The sequence below is a fragment of the Pelodiscus sinensis genome, chromosome 8, assembly GCF_049634645.1.
Source record: "Pelodiscus sinensis isolate JC-2024 chromosome 8, ASM4963464v1, whole genome shotgun sequence".
In the NCBI taxonomy this organism is placed as follows: domain Eukaryota; kingdom Metazoa; phylum Chordata; order Testudines; family Trionychidae; genus Pelodiscus; species Pelodiscus sinensis.
The window spans coordinates 41,204,059-41,228,258 of record NC_134718.1 but is presented as its reverse complement, the minus strand read 5'-3'; the positions used below and the strand labels follow the sequence as shown (position 1 = coordinate 41,228,258).

General features: G+C 43.5%; 1 protein-coding gene across 2 annotated transcripts in view; it reads right to left on the bottom strand.

The window, feature by feature from the left end:
• Positions 1-23,182, bottom strand: part of NOC3L (NOC3 like DNA replication regulator) — a 30,474-nt gene extending 7,292 nt beyond the window's left edge. The window contains exons 1-16 of one of the 2 annotated variants that reach the window (XM_075935140.1): positions 23,058-23,182; positions 21,743-21,950; positions 19,755-19,881; positions 15,110-15,267; positions 14,936-14,995; positions 11,052-11,182; positions 9,708-9,869; positions 5,501-5,594; positions 5,075-5,250; positions 4,693-4,821; positions 3,288-3,419; positions 2,797-2,877; positions 1,319-1,419; positions 755-827; positions 595-658; positions 433-504 (exon numbers count right to left, since the gene is read on the bottom strand). In XM_075935140.1, coding sequence (XP_075791255.1) covers positions 433-504; positions 595-658; positions 755-827; positions 1,319-1,419; positions 2,797-2,877; positions 3,288-3,419; positions 4,693-4,821; positions 5,075-5,250; positions 5,501-5,594; positions 9,708-9,869; positions 11,052-11,182; positions 14,936-14,995; positions 15,110-15,267; positions 19,755-19,881; positions 21,743-21,950; positions 23,058-23,066 — 1,777 coding nt within the window. In that variant the 5' untranslated portion in view covers positions 23,067-23,182. Of the gene's footprint in view, positions 1-432; positions 505-594; positions 659-754; positions 828-1,318; positions 1,420-2,796; positions 2,878-3,287; positions 3,420-4,692; positions 4,822-5,074; positions 5,251-5,500; positions 5,595-9,707; positions 9,870-11,051; positions 11,183-14,935; positions 14,996-15,109; positions 15,268-19,754; positions 19,882-21,742; positions 21,951-22,310; positions 22,827-23,057 lie in introns of those variants that run through there. The other variant, XM_075935139.1, reaches the window with a different exon arrangement.
• Positions 23,183-24,200: the final 1,018 nt, after the last annotated feature.

The window sequence follows — 24,200 nt, the reverse complement described above, 5'->3', positions numbered from 1 at the left end:
GTACATACATATATCATATGATGCTGCAACAAGAGCAAATGGACTGGAGCTGGGAGTCAGGCCCAGCCCTAGTTCTACAGTACAGGAGCTGTTGCTGTAGGATGAGTGCAAGGCAGATGTGCTCTCCAACCCCTCCCTTAAACAGCCTCTGGACATACCCATTAGCCCACCACAGAGTTTTCGTGGATTTTGTGGCCTTGTGTTACCATAGAGTTACCCATTCCTGGTTTAGATGCTGATGCAACATCAATCACTAGGCCCCTAATGAAATCTGACATTATTTGAAATTGGTACTATGCAATGCTATAAACTTGAAAGAACAAACCAGTTAAAACAAATTGCCATTCTTTTGCAGAAATGGATAAAAAATAGGTGTCTTCACATTTTTAAGACTATCATACAAATAAAATCAACATAAGACACTGAAGTTACCTGCATGTAGTCTAAATAGTGTCCTATAAAGGTGAGTGTAGAACTTTGAAGGGTCAATGTTGAGAACATCACCTATTTAAAAAATAATCCCAAATAAGTAGGTTTACTTCAGTAACTATAATCTAAAAACAAATTATAAAGTTTAATTTTTAGAGAATTTACCTTGGCCAGACAAAATATGAAAAGCGGTGAGAACACAATGAAGGCTCTCCCGATAGCTTAGATCCTGGGAATACAAAAGAATAGCTGATACACAATAGATACAGCTTTATTTTAAGAACACGTCTCAAGAAATTACCTCATTAGACAATTCTCAACTTACCCGAGATGCAATGAGAGAATGTAGAACCACCAACAGGTCATCAAAAAAATCTACATTTATGAGATGGGCAAACCTAGAACCAGGGAGATTGTTATTTTTTCTGTAACTATAGATAATTTTCTCTGCAAGTTCATTCAAAGCATTCTGTGACCTGCCAAAGACTACTTCTTCATCCTTTACTTACATCAAATGCCCTCTTGGGTTTACTCTATATTCACCCAGCATGATAATGCAACCCCTCTGAGGCACATGCCAACTTTTCATTAGTGCTACTGCACACCACAAAGAATGACTTTCAATTTCTTTATTAAAAACTGGAATAAATAACGCAGTCCCTTCATGATTTGAAAAATTATTGTCATGTAAATCCTATACTGACAATTAGATACTACAATGATAGATGTAAGAAGTGATCAAACATATAAACGAATTAATTTTGGTGTCTTTTATTCATATATCCTTCATGAAGTTCAACTGCTCATGCAAAATTTCCTTAAAATGTCTTTTTACTGACTCGTATTTTTTTCTAAAATACATAGACAAATATTGCCTTATAGCTCTTACTTTGCAAGACCTTCCAGAACTGCAGGCAAAAGAGGGGATTTCTGTACCTTCTTCAGTATTCTGAAGTAAGTTAAAAATACAATATTCAGCATCTCTGTATGCTGTGGGGAAAGTACATAATATCATATCAATATGCATGGAAAACATGTACTGTAGATTCATTTAAACTAAACTCAAACTTTTCCTTTTTTTCCAATTTTGAACTCACTAGCCTCCAAAATCCTAATAATTACAAATATGGTCATCCAAAAATTCCTTTCATAGAGAATACAGCTACACATTACTAAAAGTCAGAAGGTGGATTTTAGATTCTGCAGTAAACTAAAATGAATAATGATATTTCTAAATCTGACCAACATAAATCATGCTTTTATAGTCTATTTTGATGCAACACCTCATTCAGAGAAAGAATTCAGAAGACCTTCTTAAATATAAATAAAAGAAAATAAATGCCAACAAAGTGATACTAAACAAGTGTACATATTTAAAGGGAAGATGTTTTAAATAGGCAGTGTCGGGGGAGAAGGGCGGCAAAAGGGCCTTTGATCCCGCCTGTGGAGGCCCTGCCATTCCCCCGCCCCTAGGCCAATTAGGCCCTGGGGGCGAGGGGAAGTGAAAGAAGTTTCCTCCGCCCTGCCAGGAGTGCACGGAGACTTTATGCGCTCCCACATCCCCAAGCCCTGGCCTGGGAGCAGGGGGAGCAAGTGAAGTTTCCTCCGCCCTGCAAAGGAGCATGTGACGCTTAGAAGCACCACACGGACCTGGCAGGGCGGGAGGAGACTTGACGCATTGACCCACCCCCAAGCCAATTGTCTTGGGGGTAGTTAGGGGAGCGTGTGAAGTCTCCTCTCATCGCCAAGGGCATGGGTGCCTAGGGGGAAGCTCTGGGAGGGGAGGGAGCAAAGACTTCACTGTGTGGGTGGGGAAGCAGAGAAGTATCCTGGCCCCGCCCATTCCGCTTGAGGCCCCAGGCCACTTCAAAAATTTCTGAAGTGGCCCCCGGCAAAAAATTTTTGCTCACCCCTAATCTAGGGGTAAATACTAATGAACTTTTATAGGGCTTCTAGCAGCAGAATTTTTCTCAGACACACAAAGGATGATTAGAACAAGTCTAAGCAATTCCACTTCAATGGAGGCCTCTGCTGTAGACTATAATCTAGTCAGTCATTTACAAATTACAGGTACCACTTGTGCTCAACCTGCGTTTTTACAGTTTTGGTTTCCTCAACACAGCTAAGTCTGCAAGTTGCAAAAATGAAACTTTCCCAGCTTCTGCCTTATGACCTACAATATCTTTTCTGCCTGAGAAGTTATCTTCCATGCCTCATATCACCAACCTCTTAGTGTACTATCATTACCTACTGAGCTAATGTGACAGAGAAGAGACAACTTGGACTTCAAAGACTTCAGACAACTAACTTTAATTGCTTGCAAGCACACATACAAAAGCAGAAAAAACAATGTCTCCAATTTCCTACCAATTTCAATTTTTTTTCTTTACTCTCTGAGGCTTCTGCTTCCAAGAGTTCTCGTTCCAACTTCTCTTCTGCTTTCTTCCACTGAAAATATATTCATTTTAAAGATATTAAATATTCTGGCAAATTAAAAAATACCACTTCCAACTAAGCCTGGAGGCAAGCATCCAGACGTATCTGAAATATCCACGTTCAATGCTATGCTGATCTTTTGAGTTCCACCATGGAATGAAATTGTCTTAATAATGGGAGAAGGGTAATGGAGGGTAACCCATTTGCTAAACATCCTCTTCTCACCAACTAATAAACAGAACCAAGTCACACTATTAGAAGTTTTCCTAATGATTGTAATAAGTAAGGGGAAAAGAACAGAATTAGGAAAATCAAATAAATTCCTTGATGTGCCCCAAAATGCTGTATAAACACTGCTATTCAATGCAATTACCAGCACCAAGGAATAGCGTAGGTAACAAAGCAATCATTTTCAATAATACCTTTCTTTGCATCCTTGAAAGATTTTTCCTTTTCTCCTTATAGGACATGAACTTTTTATTTGCAGTTATGTCTTCTGTGTCTTTTTTTACTTCTACTTCTTTAATTCTTAGGTGAAGGAATATTTTTAGCACCTAACATTGAGACAGCAACATTAAAATATGTAGTGCCTGAAGTATAACAAAGTAATGGACGGTAAACTTACAACAGCAGTTTATCAACATCAGGCATTCAAGGTTGGGTGTGTTAGACTGAGCTTCTGCCCTGTCACACTGAGTCTTTATACAGATTTGAATAGCTAATCAGAAAACATACACAATGTGTTTTCATAAAATATTAATTTACAGAAGTCTTCCCTTACATGACTATGGCTACAGATTTTGGTGCCTGCAACACACCTTAACCTATTTTTTTATTTAAATCCAGTGACTAGAACTTGTAACTTGAACATGCCTTTATTTCTCCAAAGTGAAGTCCTCATACCCCATATAACTTCCCCATGAATGAAATCTATATAGCAACCCATAATAAATGAACGCACTAATAATCTTAGGTAAATGATACTTCAGAAACAAATTATAAGTAGGGCTGTCGATTAATCACAGTTGACTCATGCAGTTAACTCAAAAAAATGAATCGCAATTAAAATAATACATGTACCATAATGCAATCTTCTTACTGTGATGAATGTGCAACTTACAAGTGTGATTTTTGAGACACAGCTGCACCCCAATTAACTATGTAAAACTTTACAGCCTACAAGACCATTCAGGCCTACTTCTTGTTCAGTCAGTCACTAGGACAAAAAAGTTTGTTTACATTTATCAGAGATAATGCTGATGGCTTCTTATTTACATTGGCACCTGGACATCCAACACTCTGGTCATCTGAAGAAGTGGACTGTACTCACGAAAGTTCATGATACCATCTACATGTTTTGTTAGTCTTTAAAGTGCTTCCGGAGTAGTTGTTTTTAAAGTTTATTTAATTAAAGACTGTATATGAGGTATATATGCACGAGGAGGAAAAATTAGGCAACCTTACTTCTGTATAGGCAACCTTACTTCTGAAATTTCTTAATTTGAGTGCTAGAGTCTAACATATCAGATGCAGTTGAATGTTCAACTGATATTTCAGAATCAAAGTTTTTTGGTCTGCACATTTTTTTTGATGTTTCGACTTTTTGTCCTAATTTAGACTGCAAACAAAATTTCAAAATGTAAACATTGGGGGGAAGAGTCATCAAACACACTATTCCCCTTATCTCCTTTTTAGGGGTCAAGACATCCTAAACTTGTTTTATTTTCAAGAAAGATAGTAAAGCCTTCCAGCATTTCACTAACTCTTTAGTATTTCATTATTTTTGTCATTGTCAAAAGACAATTCTGAAGTACAACAGAAACTTACCTCAGGTCTAACATCATAATTTCTACTCTTTACAAGGCTGGAAATCACTTTAACGACACCCAGAGAAACAGAGCCCAGTTTGTCTTGTTTAAAGAGCTTCCTTACAGCTTCACAACACATTTCAGAAATCTGCAAAGTTAATTAAAATGTTTATTCTCAGAAAATATCAAAAAGAGAAGTTTATGCTATAAGTTACTCAATAACAATTTCTATGAACATTTCCATTTTCAATTAAAAAAAATCATCAAATAGAGAGAGAAAGTCTGTAAAACAGTGTTAAAAAGGGATACAAACTTTGGAATGAACTTTCAAAAATCAGAAATATTTTTCAGGTAAGAAAATGGCTCTTAAAATCATAACAAATAACTGGGAAAATACCCACCAATTTTGATGTGTCATTCATGAGAGGTACAATCAGCACAATAATGTTATTGTGGAAATTGAAGTGAGGTAGCGCCACAAGAAGCTCACACAGACACTTGATTGCAATCTCTGCCAGACCTTTATACGCTTTTAATGAGATTACGTTACTTTTCTTCAGCTTCCTTTGCTTCCAATCTGAATAAAATATTATTTTTGTTATTATTATACAAAATTAAGCTATTGCATTATTTTTGAGTATTTTTCTGGCAGATTTCCTGATGTTTTATTAGAATAAGTCTTAAGTACAGATTTCTATGAAATAATCAAAAAACTTCTAAGTGCAGAAAACAATACTCAGGCTAATCATAAACACTTATGATGTGATCCTGCAAACACTTACGATAGGTGAGTATCTATTAAGAAATGAGGGAAACATACACTATACCTTTAACTGTTTGTTCCAGATTTTCCAAGTAAAATTTGTACTGGCTCACAAGGCCTTCTTCAAACTCTCTTAGTTTCTGAGTTTCTTTTTTAACCTGTGAACATAATACTGATGAACTATTTTTTCAAGTTCTAAATATTTCAGTTACCTCATGCTGCCAATACAAGTTTAGTGATATGGGTTTTTTTCCTGTTTTTGAGAGGGGTTTTTAATGCAGTTTAATTAATTCACCTCTTCAGTTAATTCAGATTAATTTTCCTGTATGTCCCCATGTATATGAGCCAGGGGTGGGCAATAATTTTAGACGAGGGGCCAGTTCACTAAAGTGGCCCCAGGACGTCCCGGAAGGGGCAGGGTCTTGGCCAGGAGGGATGGGCCCAGGACAGTGCTGTGTTCCCTTCCCTTCCCTATAGACCCTGGCTGGCCTGGAGGCGGGGGAGCACGTGAAGTCTTTGCCCCCACCATTCCCCTGCCTAGAGAGAACTGCCAGTTATTCTGAACAGCTGGCGGTTCCCTCTAGGCACTCGCACCCCTAGCAGCAGGAGACTTTACGCACTCCCCCCACCCTCAGGTCAATCAGGACCTGGGGGCAGGGGAGCACAAGAAGTCTCTCACTCCCTGCCACTGCCCTGCAAGGGGCATGCAGCACTTACAGAGTGAAAGCACTACACACTCCTTGCAGGGAGGGAGGAAACTTTGTGCGGTCCCTGCCTCCGCCCTGCAAGGTGTGCACGGCACTTAAGAGTGGACTCTCTAAGTGCTCGGCGCCCCTTGCAGAGCAGCAGCAGGGAGCAAGAGACTTTGCGCGTCACCGCCAGGCCCTGGGGTTGGGGGAGCTGCAGGGCGTCCATGAGCTGGATCCACCTGCTTGGCGAGCTGGATCTGACCTACGGAAGACCCTTTGCCCACCCTGACATAAGCCCTAAAATATATGAATACAGGCAGTCCCCGAGTTACGCGGATCCGACATATGTCGGATCCGCAGTTACTAACGGGGCTTTTCTCCGGGGCGAGAAAAGCTGCTCCGTGTCTCCCTGGTCTGCTGGGGGGGGGGAAGCCCCCCCAGCAGACCAGGGAGACGGGGAGCAAAGCCGCAGAGCACGCGGGCAGCGGGATAGCTAGTGCGCCCCCCCCCGCCCAGCAGACCAGGCTTTTCTCGCCGCCGACGCCTGGGGTAGAGCAGCTGGGGCACTGCCAGGTTGGTCCGGCAGCGCCGCTCCTCAGTGCTACTGGACCAACCCGGCAGCACCCCAGCTGCTCTGCCCCAGGCATCCCCAAGTCAGCCGCTGCTGAAACTGACCAGCGGCTGACTACAGGAAGCCCGAGGCAGAGTTGCTCTGCCCCGGGATTCCTGGAATCAGCCGCTGATCAATTTCAGCAGTGGCTGACTTGGGGACACCTGGGGTAGAGCAGCTGGGGTGCTGCCGGGTTGGTCCCCGCAGCGCTGAGGTGTGGCGCTGCGGGGACCTACCCGGCAGCGCCCCAGCTGCTCTGTCCCAGGCGTCCAAATTCAGCCGCTGTTGAAACTGATCAGCAGCTGATTCCAGGAAGCCCAGGGCAGAGCAACTCTGCCTCGGGCTTCCTGTAGTCAGCCGCTGGTCAGTTTCAGCAGCGGCTGAATCTGGACGCCAGTTCCGACTTACATACAAATTCAACTTAAGAACAAACCTACATTCCCTATCTTGTACATAATCCGGGGACTGCCTGTAACTGTTATTTATTATGACAGCATTTAATGTTTTTTCTTTCTATACAATTCCCGCTGCCTGACACTGAGTACTGATTTATTCAATGATTACCTATGTATCACACACATCTTAGCCCAAAATATTTTTGGTGACTCTGAATATATAAGTGTTAACTAATAAGAAGTATTAAAAAAGATGTATCAAAAAATTTACAAAATGATACTTTGATTTTCTCTTTTTTTATTTTTGTTCAGTAGTTTGTTTCACTTTATAACCAGTACTATTCAAACAAAACTGTAAATGTTTATTATTAAATAAAATCACAAACTTTCTTCATATAATGGCTACAGTATCATTAACACCGAGGTTTCAAATTGGAGGTCCCTCTCTCTCTCCTCCCTCCACTCCCAGATTTTGTTCCCAGATGCAGCTCCTACCTCCTGGAGCTGTGGCCTCAGTCCTGGCTAGAACGCAGACAACGATAAGAGAGGACAACTACATTCACAGTTCAAGAGCCCGTGTAGGTATGTCTACATTGCAACATAAAACCAGGATTACCTAGACTCAAGTCATCTGACCTGTGTTAGGGAATCCTGGGCTGCTCTATATTTTACCCCAGTGTTATGAGTTTTCTAACCCATGTTCAAATGTATGGCTCTGGAATCTACATTGCAATGCTCAGAACCAAAGGCAAAATTACCAAATCTGAGTCCATAATGCAGAGGTGGGAAATAATTTTCACAGGGAGACCACTTAATGAATGTTGGTAGGTAGTCAAAGGCTGGCTCCACCCCAGGAAGGCGGGGGTTTGAGGATTAGCTTTCCCTAGAGTTATCTGGGGCCAGAGGCTTTTAATTAATAACACTCCAAAGGCGACGAGGAGTCCTGTGGCACCTTATAGACTAACTGAAGTGTAGGAGCATAAGCTACACTTCAGTTAGTCTATAAGGTGCCACAGGACTCCTCGTCGCTTTTGCAGATTCAGACTAACACGGCTACCCCTCTGATACTTAACACTCCAAAGGGCTCCCGGCTTCTGGCCCCACTGCTACTGTGTTGCCTGGAAGCTGCCCAGGTTGCTGTGGTTATTTAAAGGGCTTGCGGCTCCAGCCTCATCCAGGTTAGTTTTGCAACTGGGAGCTGTTAGCCATTTAAATAGGATCTGACTGCTGGAGCCACTGCCTAGAAATTTAGAGGCATGGACAGCAAGCTATTTAGCAGCCTATAAATAGAAAACAGCCTGTTGCAGTCCACGGTCCGGATCAAAGTGTTAGGTGGGCTGAATCCAGACCCCGGGCCACATCTTGCCAAGCGCTGCACCCTAGTGCCTTCCTCCCAAACCCCAAATGTGCCTGCTCTAGCCTAGAACTGTGGTGCACTGTGAAAACTTTACTTCCTACCCTGAGCATTCCTGAAAGTTTGAAGGATCCTCCTTTGCAATTTGCAAAAGGCTTGATCAGTTCGCTCTCCATTTCAAACCCAGGAGGTTCTCGGATAATGCATTTGCAAATCACTGCTAAGAGAACAGGTTAATTCTGACCTGAGCTGCAGCCATTCACACAAAGGAGGTAGTTTCCATTTTTAATAAAGTGGATTGCAGACTGTTGGGACAGAGGGGACTATGGAATTGTGGGATACTTCCAGCTGACTCCCAGGAATCAAGGAGGGATGTGTGTGTACACTGTAAAGCAAATTGGCAGGGACCCCAAGTCTCAGTTTAACACAAGCTCGGACCCCCCAGCCCTACAGGAACTTAGGACAACTGAAGTACATACGTAAAGGGGTGAAGCTTGAGCTCAAACTCAAGCATGGGCCTATGCTGCAGTGTAAACATTAAGGATGTTAAATTGCATTTAATCAGCTAATTGAGTAGTCAATGGATTTTCCATTGACTACTCAATAAGGAGGGAAACTGCAGAGCCGCAGTTGGGTTTGCTCCCAGCTCCAGGAGCTAACCCCGCTGTGGCTCTGCCTTTTAAATGTAGTAAGAGCTGGGTGGCTCTTACTACACCACCCAGCTCTTACTACATTTAAAAGGCAGAGGCACAGTGGGGGACTGGGAGCAAGCCTCCACTCTGCAAATGCAATAAGAGTGAGGTGTCTCTTACAACATTTAAAAAGCAGAGGTGCAGCGGGGGACCAAGTGCGAGCCAGCACAGCCACGTCCTGGCTCTTGCCTGGTCCCTCACTGTGCCTCTGCCTCCCTTGTCCCCCGGCAGAGACAGCACTGAGGGGAGCAGGATTTTAAGCTGGCTCCCCCCAGCACTGGATCCTGCTCTACCTGCTTGCTGCCTCTGATAGAGGCTGCAAGGGGGGGCAGAAGTGACTAGTTGAGTACTGACTTGACTAGTCACTTACATCCCTAGTAAACATATCTCAGAAGTACTTCATATTAAAATAAGATTTGTTCAATTTATTCAAAAGCTAGATTTCTGTTAAGCATCTGTTTTAGATCGGAGGCAGACTATTCAAATCAGCAAACCATTCACACTATTATATGAAGAAATGTGTAGCTTCACCTTGGTATGTTTTTCTGCTTCAGTCAGAGGCCGAATTTTATAAGAAGGAGTAATATCTTTGAATATTTCCATCAGCGAAACCATCACTAGCTTCCGAATAATCACAGCCACATTGGGGTCCTGTTCCATTAGCATGGCACGCAACTCTTTCAGCTTCTTTATCTAGTCATGAAAACATATGGTGCAGGATAAATAACGGTTATATGTCAAAGAGAAATACATTTACACATGCACTCTAAGCAAAGGGTGGAGGTAAGAAAATAATCATATCTGGAAATAAGACTACAGGATGAAACCTTTTTAACCGGGACACTCTGGACTGACAACATCCATGGTCCAGCAGGACCATGGATGTTCCAGGACCTGAGTGTCCCAGTGGAGGTCTAGCAGTAGGGCTTTGGGAGCCCCATATGCGGTAGCAGGACTTCTCAGCAAGTCTGTGGGAACCCCATGCAGGGCAGCAGGGCTTCCCAGCAGGGCTGCAGAAGCCCGGCACAGAGGCTGAGGATCTGGTGGGCACTGCAGCAGGAGCCTGGTGTGTGCACAGGTAATGAGGCTGCCTGTCACAGCAGTGGGAGCCTGGCAAGCAGAGACAGAGGGGCTACCTGGTACAGCAGGAGGGGCTGACAAGGCAGCGGGGCCAGCAAAAGGGAGGAACCAGCTGAAAGGGCAGTGGTCAGGCCAGGGCTGGAGAGGACTGGGGGTAGGAGAGCCAGAAATGACCACTCCTGGTCCGGCAAAATCCTGCATCTGGGACAGGTCAGGTCCCGAGGGTGTTGGACCAGGCATGTCCAACCTGTACTATAATAAAGTGATATTACGCAAGCAGATTGGTGCACATTATTAAACGCCAGGGAATGAAACAAGAAGACCCAAAGAAACTAATTTAATTAAGAGTTCAGGAAAGTTTCAACTAGCAAGTCAATACAACTTTAAACAGGATGACAGGAAAATATTAAAGTGCATACAGAAAAACTGAAAAGTAAGGGTACAATCATGAGCCTGCAAACAAAACCCAAAGAAAAGGTTATGCTCACAGGAATTAAGGGACTTGGTGCAATGGGAGATGTATGGAATCATCCTCTCATCCAACCCATCAAAACCATCAAGGGCATTCGTCAACTATTATTGGGTCTGAACAATATCAAACAGTCACCCAGATTTACTTTGTTTGCAAAACAATTACCAAGAAACATGGCACCCCTTTGCTATTCTGTCTCTGTTACTTTTGGGTTTTCCATTGATACAAAACATTTTGCAGACTTTGCTGTTCCTTGGTTACGTCAGCTTTCTGCAATTAATTGATTTACTGTATCTCATACACACAAATTTAACACTACTCACATTGTTTTCTGGGTCAGACAAAATGGCAGCTGCTAAGGCTGCAATGTGTATCTTCTTTTCCTGCAGCTTCATTCTCCTTTGAATTAGAAGTTCCTCTGTAGTGAGCACAGGCTGGGGTTCTCTCCTAGATACTAATACAATAAAGTTTAATAGTAAACTTTTCCTGTTAGTACCCATTCTTTAATGATCTGCTAGAAACCACTAAGGTAACATAATGAGAAACCTTACTCTATTCAATGTATTTCAAATTGTTAAGATTTTAGTTAATAACCAAATGGTTTTTTGGCTCCAATTAACTTACAATAGGATGACTACAACTGGAGATATGAGCTTTCATTTATTTGTTTAAGTTATCTCAAAGTGCAAACCCATCATTCTGGTAGAAAAAAACCTGTTTCCAATAAAAATGATGACAGACTGTTCCTAAATTAAAATTTTTAAAGCAAAATAGGTATTCTCAACATTAAGAAATGTCTAATTTTTTTTTGAGGGGGGAGGCAGAGTTTTGTAAAATGAAAACAGAGCTGAAGACACTAAAAAGTAAGATTATTTGATTCAGCCATTTTATGAGAAGCAAAAGGGTTGGTGCTCCCCTTTTCCTAGTCCTGCAAGTGCACACCATGAACCTTCTAAGGTGTTCACTTCAAATGGATCTTAGGAAGGGCTCACAAGGTGTTTGCACGCACATGTACGTGGAGTGAAGATGCGTAGGCTGGGAAAAATATAGAACTTGTGGGACTGAGAGAACAGAGTCACGAATGATATCAGCTTGGGTGATCTCAGAGAGAAGAAAAGGACAGGGAAGTAAAGTGGAGAGTGGCAACAGCACTATCAGGTACATTCCAGACATCCTTGTAAATATTAAGAGTCTCAAACACTAACCCTTCTCTCGATGACCTCTGGACAGGCTAAACAGGCTTACTCAGTAACTATAGAACTTACAATGTTGTTGCCCTCCCGATCCTTGAAACCGTAGCAGGCTCATTGGAGGCCCACCCTAATCTCCACAAGGCTTACCAGTCAACTATCTGACATCACAACAGCCAGCATGCGTGCCATAAGTCAACTATCTGAGAAGCATTTGTTTATCGGATAGTCTGTCGACTAGTTGATCTCCCCTGACCGTTGCTGCCTCTAAGCTGTACTTCAAAGCAGCAGCACTGCACAGCTGAGCTGGGGATCAGCTGTGCAGTGGCTGCTCCTTTGAAATAGGGAATCATGTGGCATGCAGTGCAGCATGCAGAGTCCCCTGCTGACCCCGGACTCCATGGCTTTGAAATGCCCACGAGCCCCTGCTGGGGACACTTGTACATTTCAAAACAGGTACCCACATGCAGCCCTGAGTCAGCAGGACTTCTGGCTGACTTCAGAGTTCCGCATTCCTCCTTTGAAATGTACAAGAGTCCAAGCGTGGGCTCTTGTACATTTCAAAGGAGGAATGCATAAGTGCCTATCAACTAGTCGAGTAGTCGATGGAAATTCCATCAACTACTCAACTAGTCAATTAACCGCAATTTAGCATCCTTAGTGTACCTAGGGCCCCTCACAACCACCCACCAGGAGGCCAAATTAGACTCAGCAATAAAAAGGTTGGAGGGTTGGTCCAGCCTGACTGAGCCCCCTACCTGCAGCACGATGCAGCAGCCTAGTTATCCAGTTATACATATAGTTTAACATGTTAACATTTTAAATGGGATTTGACATCCCTACTCTAAACTACAGGGAATACAGGATTTTCTAAATGCCTTTAAAAATGTAAGATACCTCCAGAATGTGCACATACAGTTTGGTAATCGGTAAGGCACACTATTCCCCTGGCTGAGTATATAACCCTTGTGAAAATGAGCAGAGTGCATGTCTGCTTTGAATTTGAAAGTGATATTCACTATGTACACAATGACCACATACAAACTAAGGATGTAATAGTGTAGTTGATTAACTAATCAACCAATAAGCAAAATCTTATAGGTTAATGCTACAGACTTTGCACATTCCCTCCCCCATCTGCCAATACATTTTGGCCATCGCACCAGGTCCAGGACCTACCTCTGCTGCGGCTTTGCATTTAAAGTGTATTAGTAGCCAGTTGGGCAGGCAGTCCGGCTCAGTTCCAACTCACGCTGGGTACGGAAGGTCAGCGTTCCCCCCCCGGACAGGGGCAGCTGCCACCCCACACCGCTGCCGCTGATACAGAGGCAGCAGCGCAGGGCAACAAGAAGCCAGTATGCAAGGGAAGCTGGTTTTTAAACTAGCTACCCTCGTGGACCGGCTTCTACCTGGCATCCCATGCTGCTGCCTATGATACAGAGGCAGCAGCATGGAGTGGCAGGGGGCTCCTCAGCAGTGGGGCTGGAGCGCACTGGCTGCCGGCCCCACCCCCGGGGTCTACAGCTCAGTCAAGTAACCAAAAAGAATTCACGAGGTTAACTGACTATTCAATTAGCTGATATTTAACATCCCTAACACAAACCCAATTCATAAGTCAAATAAATACTGGAAGGTTGAGGGAGAGAATCTGCAACACAGTATTTTGATGTAAATGTACAACAACCTAACATACTTAGGACCCTACCAAACTCACAACTATGCAAAATGTGTAATCGACTGTGAAATCTGATGTCATCCCATGAAATCTTGTATTTTGTGTGGTTTCATCATGTACTATCCAGATTTTATGGAGCAGACCAGTGTTTCTCAAACTGGGGTTTGGACCCAAAAGGGAGTTGCAGGGGGATTACAAGGTTATTTTAGGAGGATCACAGTATTGCCACCCTTACTTCTGAACTGCCTTAAAAGCTGGGCAACTGGAGAGCAGCAGTTGGAATGTTGGCTGGGTGTCCAGCTCTAAAGGCAGGTATTAGAGGTGATAATTGGGGAAGCAACCTTTGTAATGGGCAAGATAATTAATGTCTTTGTTTAGACCTAGGTGTAAAGTGTCGATTCTCTTTCAAGTCTGGTGTTAAAAGGTCTTTGAAGCAGGATGCAGAAAGGGCATTGTCTCAACGACTTGATTACCTGCATCCTGCTTCAAAGACCTTTTAACACCAGACTTGAAAGAGAATCGACACTTTACGCCTAGGTCTAAACAAAGACATTAATTATCTTGCCCATTACAAAGATAGCTTCCCCAATTATCACCTCTAATATCATTAGCTCACAGACATTTACCTCCCCTCCTCATCCCCCTTCTGTTCTGAAATTTGATTTGTCCTTTTCATATGTGTTCTTTTTTTGATTGTATCCTTTGGTATAGATGGTTGTGCCAAGTTTCTTCCACTATTTGATCTGAGGAAGTGGGTCTGGCCCACGAAAGCTCATCACCTAATAAACCATCTTGTTATTCTGGTGTAGCTGAACCAAAAAACATGACTATGTAGCACTTAAAAGACTAACACAGCTACATTTCTATACATATTCTGGGTTTCTCACATTTGATTGCTCAAGTTAAAAAAAATATTAAAAGGTAATATACACTCAAAAAGGCTGATAAAAGTTAAGGATACAGACATTTAAGTTTCTTTGTTTTGGAATAAAATAACCATGAATTAGGCAAGCCACAGATTCCTGAACCAAGAATGAGGCTTCTTAGCTTAGCCTAAGCAACAATTCTGAAGACATCAACACACCAAAATGATATTAAGTAATGTAATTCTGATATCAGCAACTGAATTTTTTCCTTCAAGTCCTGAAATTCTAGTGGGTGAGCATGAAGCAAAACAGGAATTCCTGCCAAATCATGTGGGTAAAATGACATTTGACCAAACTGAGCTGTCTGTTCCAAAGCCTCCTGAACAGAACATACTCTGTGGTAAACTACTTTTTCTATTAAATAAAAAAATAACTGTTCAGTTGCCTTAGTGTAAAACTAAGGATATTGTTATTACCTTCTACTACCTCCGTTTCGTTTGTATCTTTCTCCTCTTCATTCTGTGCAACACTGACAACTGCAAGAACAAAATGTCTATTACAAACATAACACTAGACACTCGAGTTTAAAAAATTAATAAAATACAACCCCACTGGGCGCTGTTATGTTGAATCCAGTATCTGTTTCTTACCTGGTTTTTCCATTGTTTGTGGAATAATACCACTTTTGTCTTTGATAGGAAGCAGGTGAATAATTTCTTTTTCTGGCTCAGTCTGCATGCGCCTTGGCATTTTCTCATATCTGTCAATCACATTTTCCTGTTTTCGTTTCTTGGCATGAACAGGCTCACTGTATAGTGCAAGAAATCAACAAATTAGACATCAATAATAGACATAATAATACTCCTACAATTAAACAAAAAACATACAGTACATCATAAGAGAACATCTAAATGTGTTTACTCAAAGTGTCAGTTTCAGTTGCTTCTCCAGTTATTCACTGTTGTATAAATATTTAAAAAATCCACCCTCCCCTTTCACCTTCAATGTTTAGTAAATTTAGGTATGAAATCAAATAAAAAACAGAATGGTAGCTTAGTTAACCTACTACAAGAATGCACTATAAAACTCATAACCAAACATTGTACTTGAAAGCTACAAGTAAAAATAAGTCAATTTTTCTGTGGTTGTCAGCAATTATTACACTAGCCCCAGGCTGGTTTCTAAGGATTGGTAATCTAAATCATTTAATTACATGTTTTTGTTTATTTTTAAAGTGCTGCAACCCCTTATCATTGACAAGTGTTTATTGCTGACAATCTAACCAAAACAAACATTTTTAAGCCAATATACATGGGTCCATGCTAAGGGGCTCCATGTTCAACTGCAAAAACTTGCATGTAATTAAGTCTTGAGGAACAAAATGCCCACTGGAAGAACTGTGACAACCTCATTACCATGGCTACTATCAGTGAAGATACTATGGACCAAACAAGTAGCAGACTGTGAAGGTGAGGTCTCTTTCCACTGCTCTCTTCATCATAAGATTTGCCACAGCAAACAGACCAATGTCCTAGTTTTACTCTGGTGTGTGCCATCTCCTTTTTCAGGCTGTAATAACTTGGTGTGTTTTCATTCAGTTCAGACACCTAACCTGTATTCTAGAATATATTTTAGAGAGTTTGTGAGGATGTCTCTTTGTCTGTCTGCAAGTCCGTTTGTTCAAGAACTCCTCCTAAATGGTAAGAGCTATCTGATAAGCAAATGCTGATCAAGTAGTTGACTAGTCTTTAACATCCCTAGAACAGATCTCCTCCATTGTTTAAAAAATATGTGAAGTATTATTTGAAAACCTGAATATTATTTTTACTTGGTGATTTAAATCAAACACCCTGTTATTGAATTACAATTTTTTTTGTCTTTCAAAGATGTTAAACTCCCTGTACTCCTGAAAGACAAAAGTTTTGCTGTGACCTGTGCCAGTTTGAACAGAGCGTTATAGACAGGAGTGCTTTCCGACACACAGCCAACAGCTGCTGTTCTCTGGCCGCCCAGCTCTGAGGGCAACCCTGAAGGGTGGCAATACTATCATCCGCCTAAAATACCATTGTGACACCCACCCCCAATTTCCCTATTGGGTCAGGATCCCTAAGAAAACACTGGTCTTCCTCTGTAAAATCTGTAGAGTACAGGCAGTCCCTGAGTTACGCGGATCCGACTTATGTCAGATCCGCACTTACGAACGGGGCTTTTCTCGCCCCGGAACTCGCGGGCGGCGGGACCACCCAGACGCGAGAAAAGCTGCTCCGGTCCCCAGCAGACCAGGGACACCCCGAGCAAAGCCGCAGAGGCGGCGGGGTCCCGCGCCTCCAAGGCTTTGCTCCGGAGCAAAGGCTTGGAGGCGCGGGACCCCGCCGCCTCTGCGGCTTTGCTCGGGGTGTCCCTGGTCTGCTGGGGACCCCTCCCAGCAGACCAGGGACACCCCGAGCAGACCAGGGACACCCGGAGCAAAGCCGCAGAGGCGCGGGACCCTGCCGCCACTGCGGTTTTGCTCAGGGTCTCCCTGGTCTGCTGGGGGGGGGGGGGAGCGCAGCTAGTGCGTCCCCCCCCCCCCCAGCAGACCAGGCTTTTGTTGTGGATGCCTGGGGTAGAGCAGCTGGGGTGCTGCCGGGTTGGTCCTGGGGGCACCTACCCAGCAGCGCGCCAGCTGTTCTGTCCCAGGCTCCAGATTCAGCCGCTGTTGAAACTGATCAGTGGCTGATTCCAGGAAGCTGGGGGCAGAGCAACTCTGCCTCGGGCTTCCTGTAATCAGCCCCTGGTCAGTTTCAGCAGCAGCGGCTGAATCTGGAGCCAGTTCCGAGTTACGTACAAATTCAAATTAAGAACAAACCTATAGTCCCTATCTTGTACGTAACCCGGGGACTGCCTGTATAGGATAAAAGCACACAGGACTAGATTCCATGTGTACTTCATAGCTATGAAACTGACAGAGCCCTACTTATAATTTTTAGACTCATGGTTAAAGCACTCCCCTGGGATGTGGGAGACCTAGATTCAATTACCTCCTCTGTGAAGAAGAATTTGAAAAGATGTCTCCCACCTCTCTGGAGAACTTTTTAACCACTGGGTTATGGGACAGTCTGATGTGAATCTCTCACACTCTTTCCTCTTGAAGCTGTTCCATAAATAAATAATGTATTTATTTCAATAAATAAAGAGCTTTTAGAGCGGTGGAACTGGACCTTGCAACTATCATCTTTCAGGTTACAAAGTGTCTTGCTCTTTTTCTCTAGCCCAAGGAATTTAAGTAACAATTAGACTGCAAACGTATACATCAGGCACAACCCCTCCACCTCCGGTCATATTTTAAATCAGACCTGATATAGTAGATATCTTCAGAGCACTGAAGTAAGTGCTGTAGTTAAAACAGGAACCATCCCCCCACATTATGGATCACGCTGGAGATGGGCACCAAGAGTGTGGCAGCAGACATGCCCAGAGGCAGAAATTAAACCCCTAGAGAACTTTTACAGCAAAATTTTAAGCACTGAGTGAATATAGGTGCCCACAGTATTACACACAGCCAAATGAAGATTTTGCTAGTTGTAATAGAGTCTATAATTGGATCTTAGGTACCTAAGTCCCTCTGTGGATCTTGACCAGATTGTTTCTATGAAATTTTCACAACTGATAAGCATAAAAGGCAGAAGAATGGGTATTTTTTTAATCTGGAAAATGCTACATTCTGTGGTTTAGAAGACAATATGAGAACAACAAAAATTTGGTAGAGTAGTTAATTTTAAAATATTTATCTCAACAATGTAATGACTTTAAAACGAAAAGAAAATAGGTCAGACTAAAAATCTCCAGCTTGCAAAATGTCATTCCATAAATATACATGCTTAGAGTTTTTAAGATCTTTTTCAGCTGTTCTATAACACAGCTGGAAATCTGTATCTTAGCTAACAATTTGTAGACCAGCTACAGCATTTTACAGAGCATGACAGAATGTAGGAGAGCTGTAACTTTGTATGTCAAAAATTGCTATTACTGATTAATATCTTATAAACTTAATAAAATCACTTGAATTAGGATTAGCATAAATAAGTATTGGAAGCATATAATTTCATCCTTGTTTTAAAAAGTCAAAATTAATTCTAAATCAGTTTTTTTTTTTCAAATAAAGTCCTCTGACCCAGATATTTTCTATTTCAAATTCCAGCCTCAAGAAATTTTTGTATAATCCATTAAACAGAAAAGTTAAGTTTATACTGGAAATTAGATAAGATTATTAATTACAGAGCTTCCATGGTAATGGCATTTCCTACTGGTTGCCAAAATATACTAAGAAATAAAGAAAAGACCCTAAAATTTTGCACCTCTGTAGGACTAAGAATGCCGCACAGACTGCATTTCAGCAAATGAAAAATTACCTTATGTTTCTATTTCTCTAAAGAAATCACCTTCCATGATTTTCAGTCACCCTCTCACTCTCCCTCACACAGATGTTGTAGGTACTTCCCTTCCCCGCATCCTCCACCTCCCGTGTTGTATCTGCCTACAAAGTTTACTGTCCATTGCATTGCATGATTTTTTTCAAACTATTCTGGTGATTTGCTTAATACTGCAGGGGAAGCCTTTGTATCCAGTTCAACTAGGAACTGATTTGAATGTTCAATGGACAGAGGAGGGAAGTCCACAAAAGCATGTGATCACATTGGTTCCCATGGGCAGTGCTAGCAACTAGGGCAAAGATGGGGAATTTTGGGAGTGTTGAGGGGCCACTGACACACAGAAAAATCAGTTGGGGCCGCACACAAGTAAAAAGCAAAAACATCTCCAAACTCTCACTGACATGGCCCGCACCTGAGAAGGAGAAAGACACTCCCCACATTCCTCTCGCACCAGAGCCTAGGGGGCCCAAGATATTAGATTTGGTGTGCTCCAGCCCCTTGGGGAAATGGTGGAGGGCTGGAGTGCCAACGCAAGCTAGCCAATGCTGGGGGGGTAGGGGTGGCTGTACTGAGGCAAGACGGGGGCCGCATCCTGTCCCTGGGGCCTTAGGTTCCCCACTCCTGAGGTAGGGGGAAGAAACCAAAAGGCATTCTGAGCTTTGGAGATTCCATCTGGCTCACACTAGAGAACAGAGACAGGAGCAATAACTATGCAGACAAGGTACCTTAGGAGAAAGTCATTTCCCAGCATTAGAAGGTAGCTACAGTTGTGTTGACGAATGTTAATAGAAAATGTGTGACTCGAATAAGTAAAGTTTAAAACTGGAAATATTATTAACTTCATGACAGTTTATGGACTATAAGAGAACATGAGAATAATCACCTAGAAGAAATGTCTCTTGTTAAAAATGATGCTTTTTGAGCCAAATCTTCCATTAATTTCAGGTCATCTTCGTCCATCATATCCAGTGGAAGAGCTTCCTCTTCCTCCTCTTCCTTCTTTCTTTCAGCTGTATCAGAGGACAAGACACACTTATGAGCCAAAGCACTTGCATGCAAACTTGCAAATGCACCTTTCCTGTTTTTGTCCACAGGACAAATCTCAGCTCCACACTTCAGTCCCAATCTTATGAACACACATGCTGAACTTTATTCCTGTGATTAGACCCATTAACAATAGTAGACTACTGTACTCTCATGAGTAGTCCATCACATTCATAAGTATTTGCAAACTCAGAGCCTTAAGTCTTCCTGGTTCCACAATCAATATCTAGAGATGATAAAAAGGGCCTCATCAATTTTAGTAGGCCAATCCATAGAACTATAGGACTGGAAGGGAGCTCAAGACATCTTCTAGTTCATTCCCCTGCATTCGTGGCAAGACTAAGTATTATCTAAAACAGTGGTGTTGAACACATTAGCCACTAACCACATGTGGCTATTTGGCCTGTTGAGCGGAGTTAGTTGGCTTGACCGATGTGACTATTCTGCCTGTTGATTTTGACTAGTTCACTATAGCAGTGGCCACTATAGAACTGGTTGGACACCACAGATCTAAACCGTTCCAGACAGGTGTTTGTCTAACCTAGTGTTTCTCAATCAATGGTACGAGTACCCTTAGACGTACTTCAGAGAAGTCTGGGGGGTACGTCAACAACTGAAATTTGGAGAAAACTGAATTTTTGTTTTAAGTTTTACAGCGCTTTATTATTTTTGTACTTTTGACACCCAAAAATTTCATCACCCATCCGGATATGATTAAGTTGTTTAAGCAATTGTGTTGCAATGGTAGAAAAAAAATTGGGTCTTAAAACTGTTGGTACTGGAGATACTTTTTTTTTTTTTTTTAAAGAGATGTTTTATAAAAAACCTGCTCTTAAAAATCTCCCAATGATGGAGATACCACTGGGGGAAAGGGTGGGGGGAGAGGATGGGTGTTTTTTCACACTCCTGAGACAGAGTCACACCACAGTACCATTCCAGTGTAGACAAGCCCTTACTTAGAACACTCCTGAATTATGTTTGTGTTACACTGTTGATTCATATTTAACCTGACTTTGAAGAATCTAGGAGGATTTAGTTTGGGGCATCATGCTCAATTCATTCTTTTCCTCATATTTCTAGTGTTAATAACATGCTTTTTGTTCTCTTTTTAAGAAAAATAAAATTAAAAATTAGGTCATGTGCATTCTGCATCATCAAGGAATCTATATGAACAGTTTTTACATGCTTAAGTGGTATGTGGGTTTGTTCAGAAAAGAGAATAGTTAGGATTTCAGGTTCAAAATAGCATTTGAGCCTGAGTCTATAGAAATGTACAATCTTGACAGTCAGAAAAATAACAGGCTTGGGATCAGTTTGGAACTGAAGACAGGAAGGTGAACAGTGCAGTTTCCAAACATAATACTGAACATAAACTGATCCAGAGAATAATGTTTGAAGGCACTCTTGAAGGTAAGAAAACTCAGAGAGGTCAGGAATAAAAAAAATGCATGAATATTTAAAGCATAAGTTTGTCTTTATGATAAAATATGTCATAATTTTCCTGCAGTTCATTTTATAAAGCACTGCATAGTCTTCTATTCTCGCATAAAAATAATGTAAGCATTATTACAATTTTCTCATCAGACTCTATGCAAGTAACCCTTTTAATGCAGTGGCAAAGAACGGACAGATAATAATCTACAAAAAGGAAAGTCAAGACTCAAGAACCTGTACATGTTCACTAATAGGAGTACCAGAATAAAAAACTATTTGTAACTATTGGGTTAAGTTCTGGTTTCACTAGATGTCACCTCTAATCCCCCATCTATGCAAAGCAGGTCCAACATCTTGTTAAATTCACCACCTTGACTTAAAGCAAACACTCACCTGCATTTTTGTTTTTGTATTCCTCCAAAGGAACAGATGTTCTGGATGTAACATCTTTGACAGCTTGTCTAAGTTTTCTTTGTTCTTTTCGATATTTCTTAGCAGTACTCTGCTGCTTAAACTGTTTATTCTTTAACTTGTTGTCAAGTTTTATTTTACTAGTTTTCAACAACTTGCGAAAGCTTGGAACTCGTTTTTTATTTTTTCTCTGGAAACCAACAGAAAACTTCAGTGAATGGATTCATGTTTATTTTTATTTTTAAAAAACCCACACAAACTGTATTTATGTTACAGATTTAAACCTGTCACGCTAAAGCTCACTAAGACCAGTCCTAGATAACAAATGTATTGTGAGCAGAAATTTCTGTGGTTAGGTTTAAGTATACCCAATTCCTAGTTAATGAAATGAACTGCATTTAAGCCGAATAACTTGGAAACAAATGGGCCATAGATTTTACAGAGAAACATTTCTGAACAATCCTAGTTCTATACAAAATATCCAGCACAGAAAGCAATGCAGTTTAAATACATAGCACTTGTATAGCCTCCCCTTGACATTTTAGAGTACCTCTGTCCCCATTAGTGTAGTTTCACACATGGACACACAAACGTGACCATACTGATATTGATGTGATGTGTTCCTAGGACGAGCTGTGCAGCATGTAGCACAATGGAATCCTAGTTCAGAAGCAGGGGTCCCCAGGGGCGTGGCAATGCAAAGAACGCCCCTGTTAATTTTATCAGCAGCATCTGCTCTGCTGCTCGGCTCTGTGGGGGAGACCAAGTGCACATTTCGGAAGGAGCCCGCCTCGCCCCCAGAGATCACGGAGACGTAACTAGCCAGCGCTGCCGCTAGCCAGGAGAGCTTCCCCCCAGGCCTCGTCCCCCTCATCGACACCCGCCCTGCGTGCGCGCCCCGGTGCTGCTGACGGGGACAGGGAGTCTCGGCCGGTCTCAAGCTGAGCCAGGAGCCGGCTCCGTGCGCTCAATCCCCAGCCCGGCGGGAAAGAGGCTGCGTCGGCCTCAGCGGCCGGTGCCAGGCGCTCGGGCGGGGGCCACAAGATGCCCGATACCTGCCCCCGCCCGCGCCACGCGGGAGGCCGCCACGCTCTAAGCGCCCCTCCCACAGCCCCACAGGGCCCCGCTTCCCCGCCCTCGGCTCCCCCCCGTGAGAGCCCTCCCCCCGGCCCACTCTCCCTCACAGGCGCGCGCTACCGCCAGCCGCTCTCCCACGGCCCGGCGCCCGCTCGCTGCGAGCCCCGCCACAGCCCCGGTCCCTCTCACAGCCCCACCCGCCGCGGGCCAGGTCGCTCACCGGCTTCATGGTGGGGCCTGTCGGGGTCCCAGACACACGCGGGCGCTGCGCAGGCCCGGAAGCGCTGGGCGGGGGCGGGGGCGGAGCTGCCTCACAGCGGCCTCTGGCGGCGGCCAGTAGCGCTGCCGCGGCTGCAGGGCTCGGCCCGTCACTTCCCTTCCGCGCTCGTCAGCGCGCTGGGCTGCAGCAGCCTGGCGACCGCAACAGCAGCGGCCCTTGGAAAACGAGTCCAGAGCTGCCCGGCGAGCCGCCTTGCTGGAAGCGTGAAAACCGTTCGTGGGCCGGCTCGTGTGGCTGCGGCATCGTTCCTCAGTGAGATGCAGGCGGAGGCTGGGACAGGAGTGTCTGCACGGATGCAGGAGAGTGGGGCAGGAGCCCCTGAAGGGGAAGCTCTTGCGGCCTCTTGTTTATTTCAACCAAGCTGAAGGGAAACATTGATTAGTGCTAGAGAGCCTGCGACCTTCACCCACGGGCACGGGGACCATTGTTAAAGTGGAAGTGAGAGTCATTGAACCAAACTGAGCTATGAAAGAGACCACTTCATGACGTGGTTTCTTTCATGAAATAGAAACCACCTCCCTGGGCTGAGCGCAGGGCAGCCGGGCTGGAGAAAAGAGAAGCTGCTTCTCTTGGCTCCAGCCTGGCTGCTCTGCGCTCAGCCCAGAAGGAGCGTGGGTCAGAGGCTTCCCTCCGTGGCTGGTGTAGGGAACTCTCTGCCCCCAACCTTGTTCCCTCTCTCCTGCCCCAAACCTGGCCCCCACACTGCTACCCCCGTTCCCTCCCTTGCCCCCCCCACCCTGCTACAGAAACCTGCCCCCAGGCATCCTGCCCCCTGCAGAAACCAGTTCTCTCTGGCATCCTGTCCCCCTGCCTTCCCCACTAGAGAAACCTGTCCCCCTGCTCCTCCCTGCAGAAACCTGTCCCCCCCAGCACCGTCCCCTGCTGCAGAAACCTCTCCTTCTGGCACCCTGCCCCAGAACCCACTAGCACACCTCCCCAGTACTGTGGCCCCTGCTCCCGAATGACTTTTCTATGGGTCAGTGACCCCTGACATGGCAGGGAACTTGCCATTCTCATTAAGACAATGCAGAAACTTTGTGTTTAACATAGTATTTTATTTAAAAATGAAGCCTGGTCAACAAA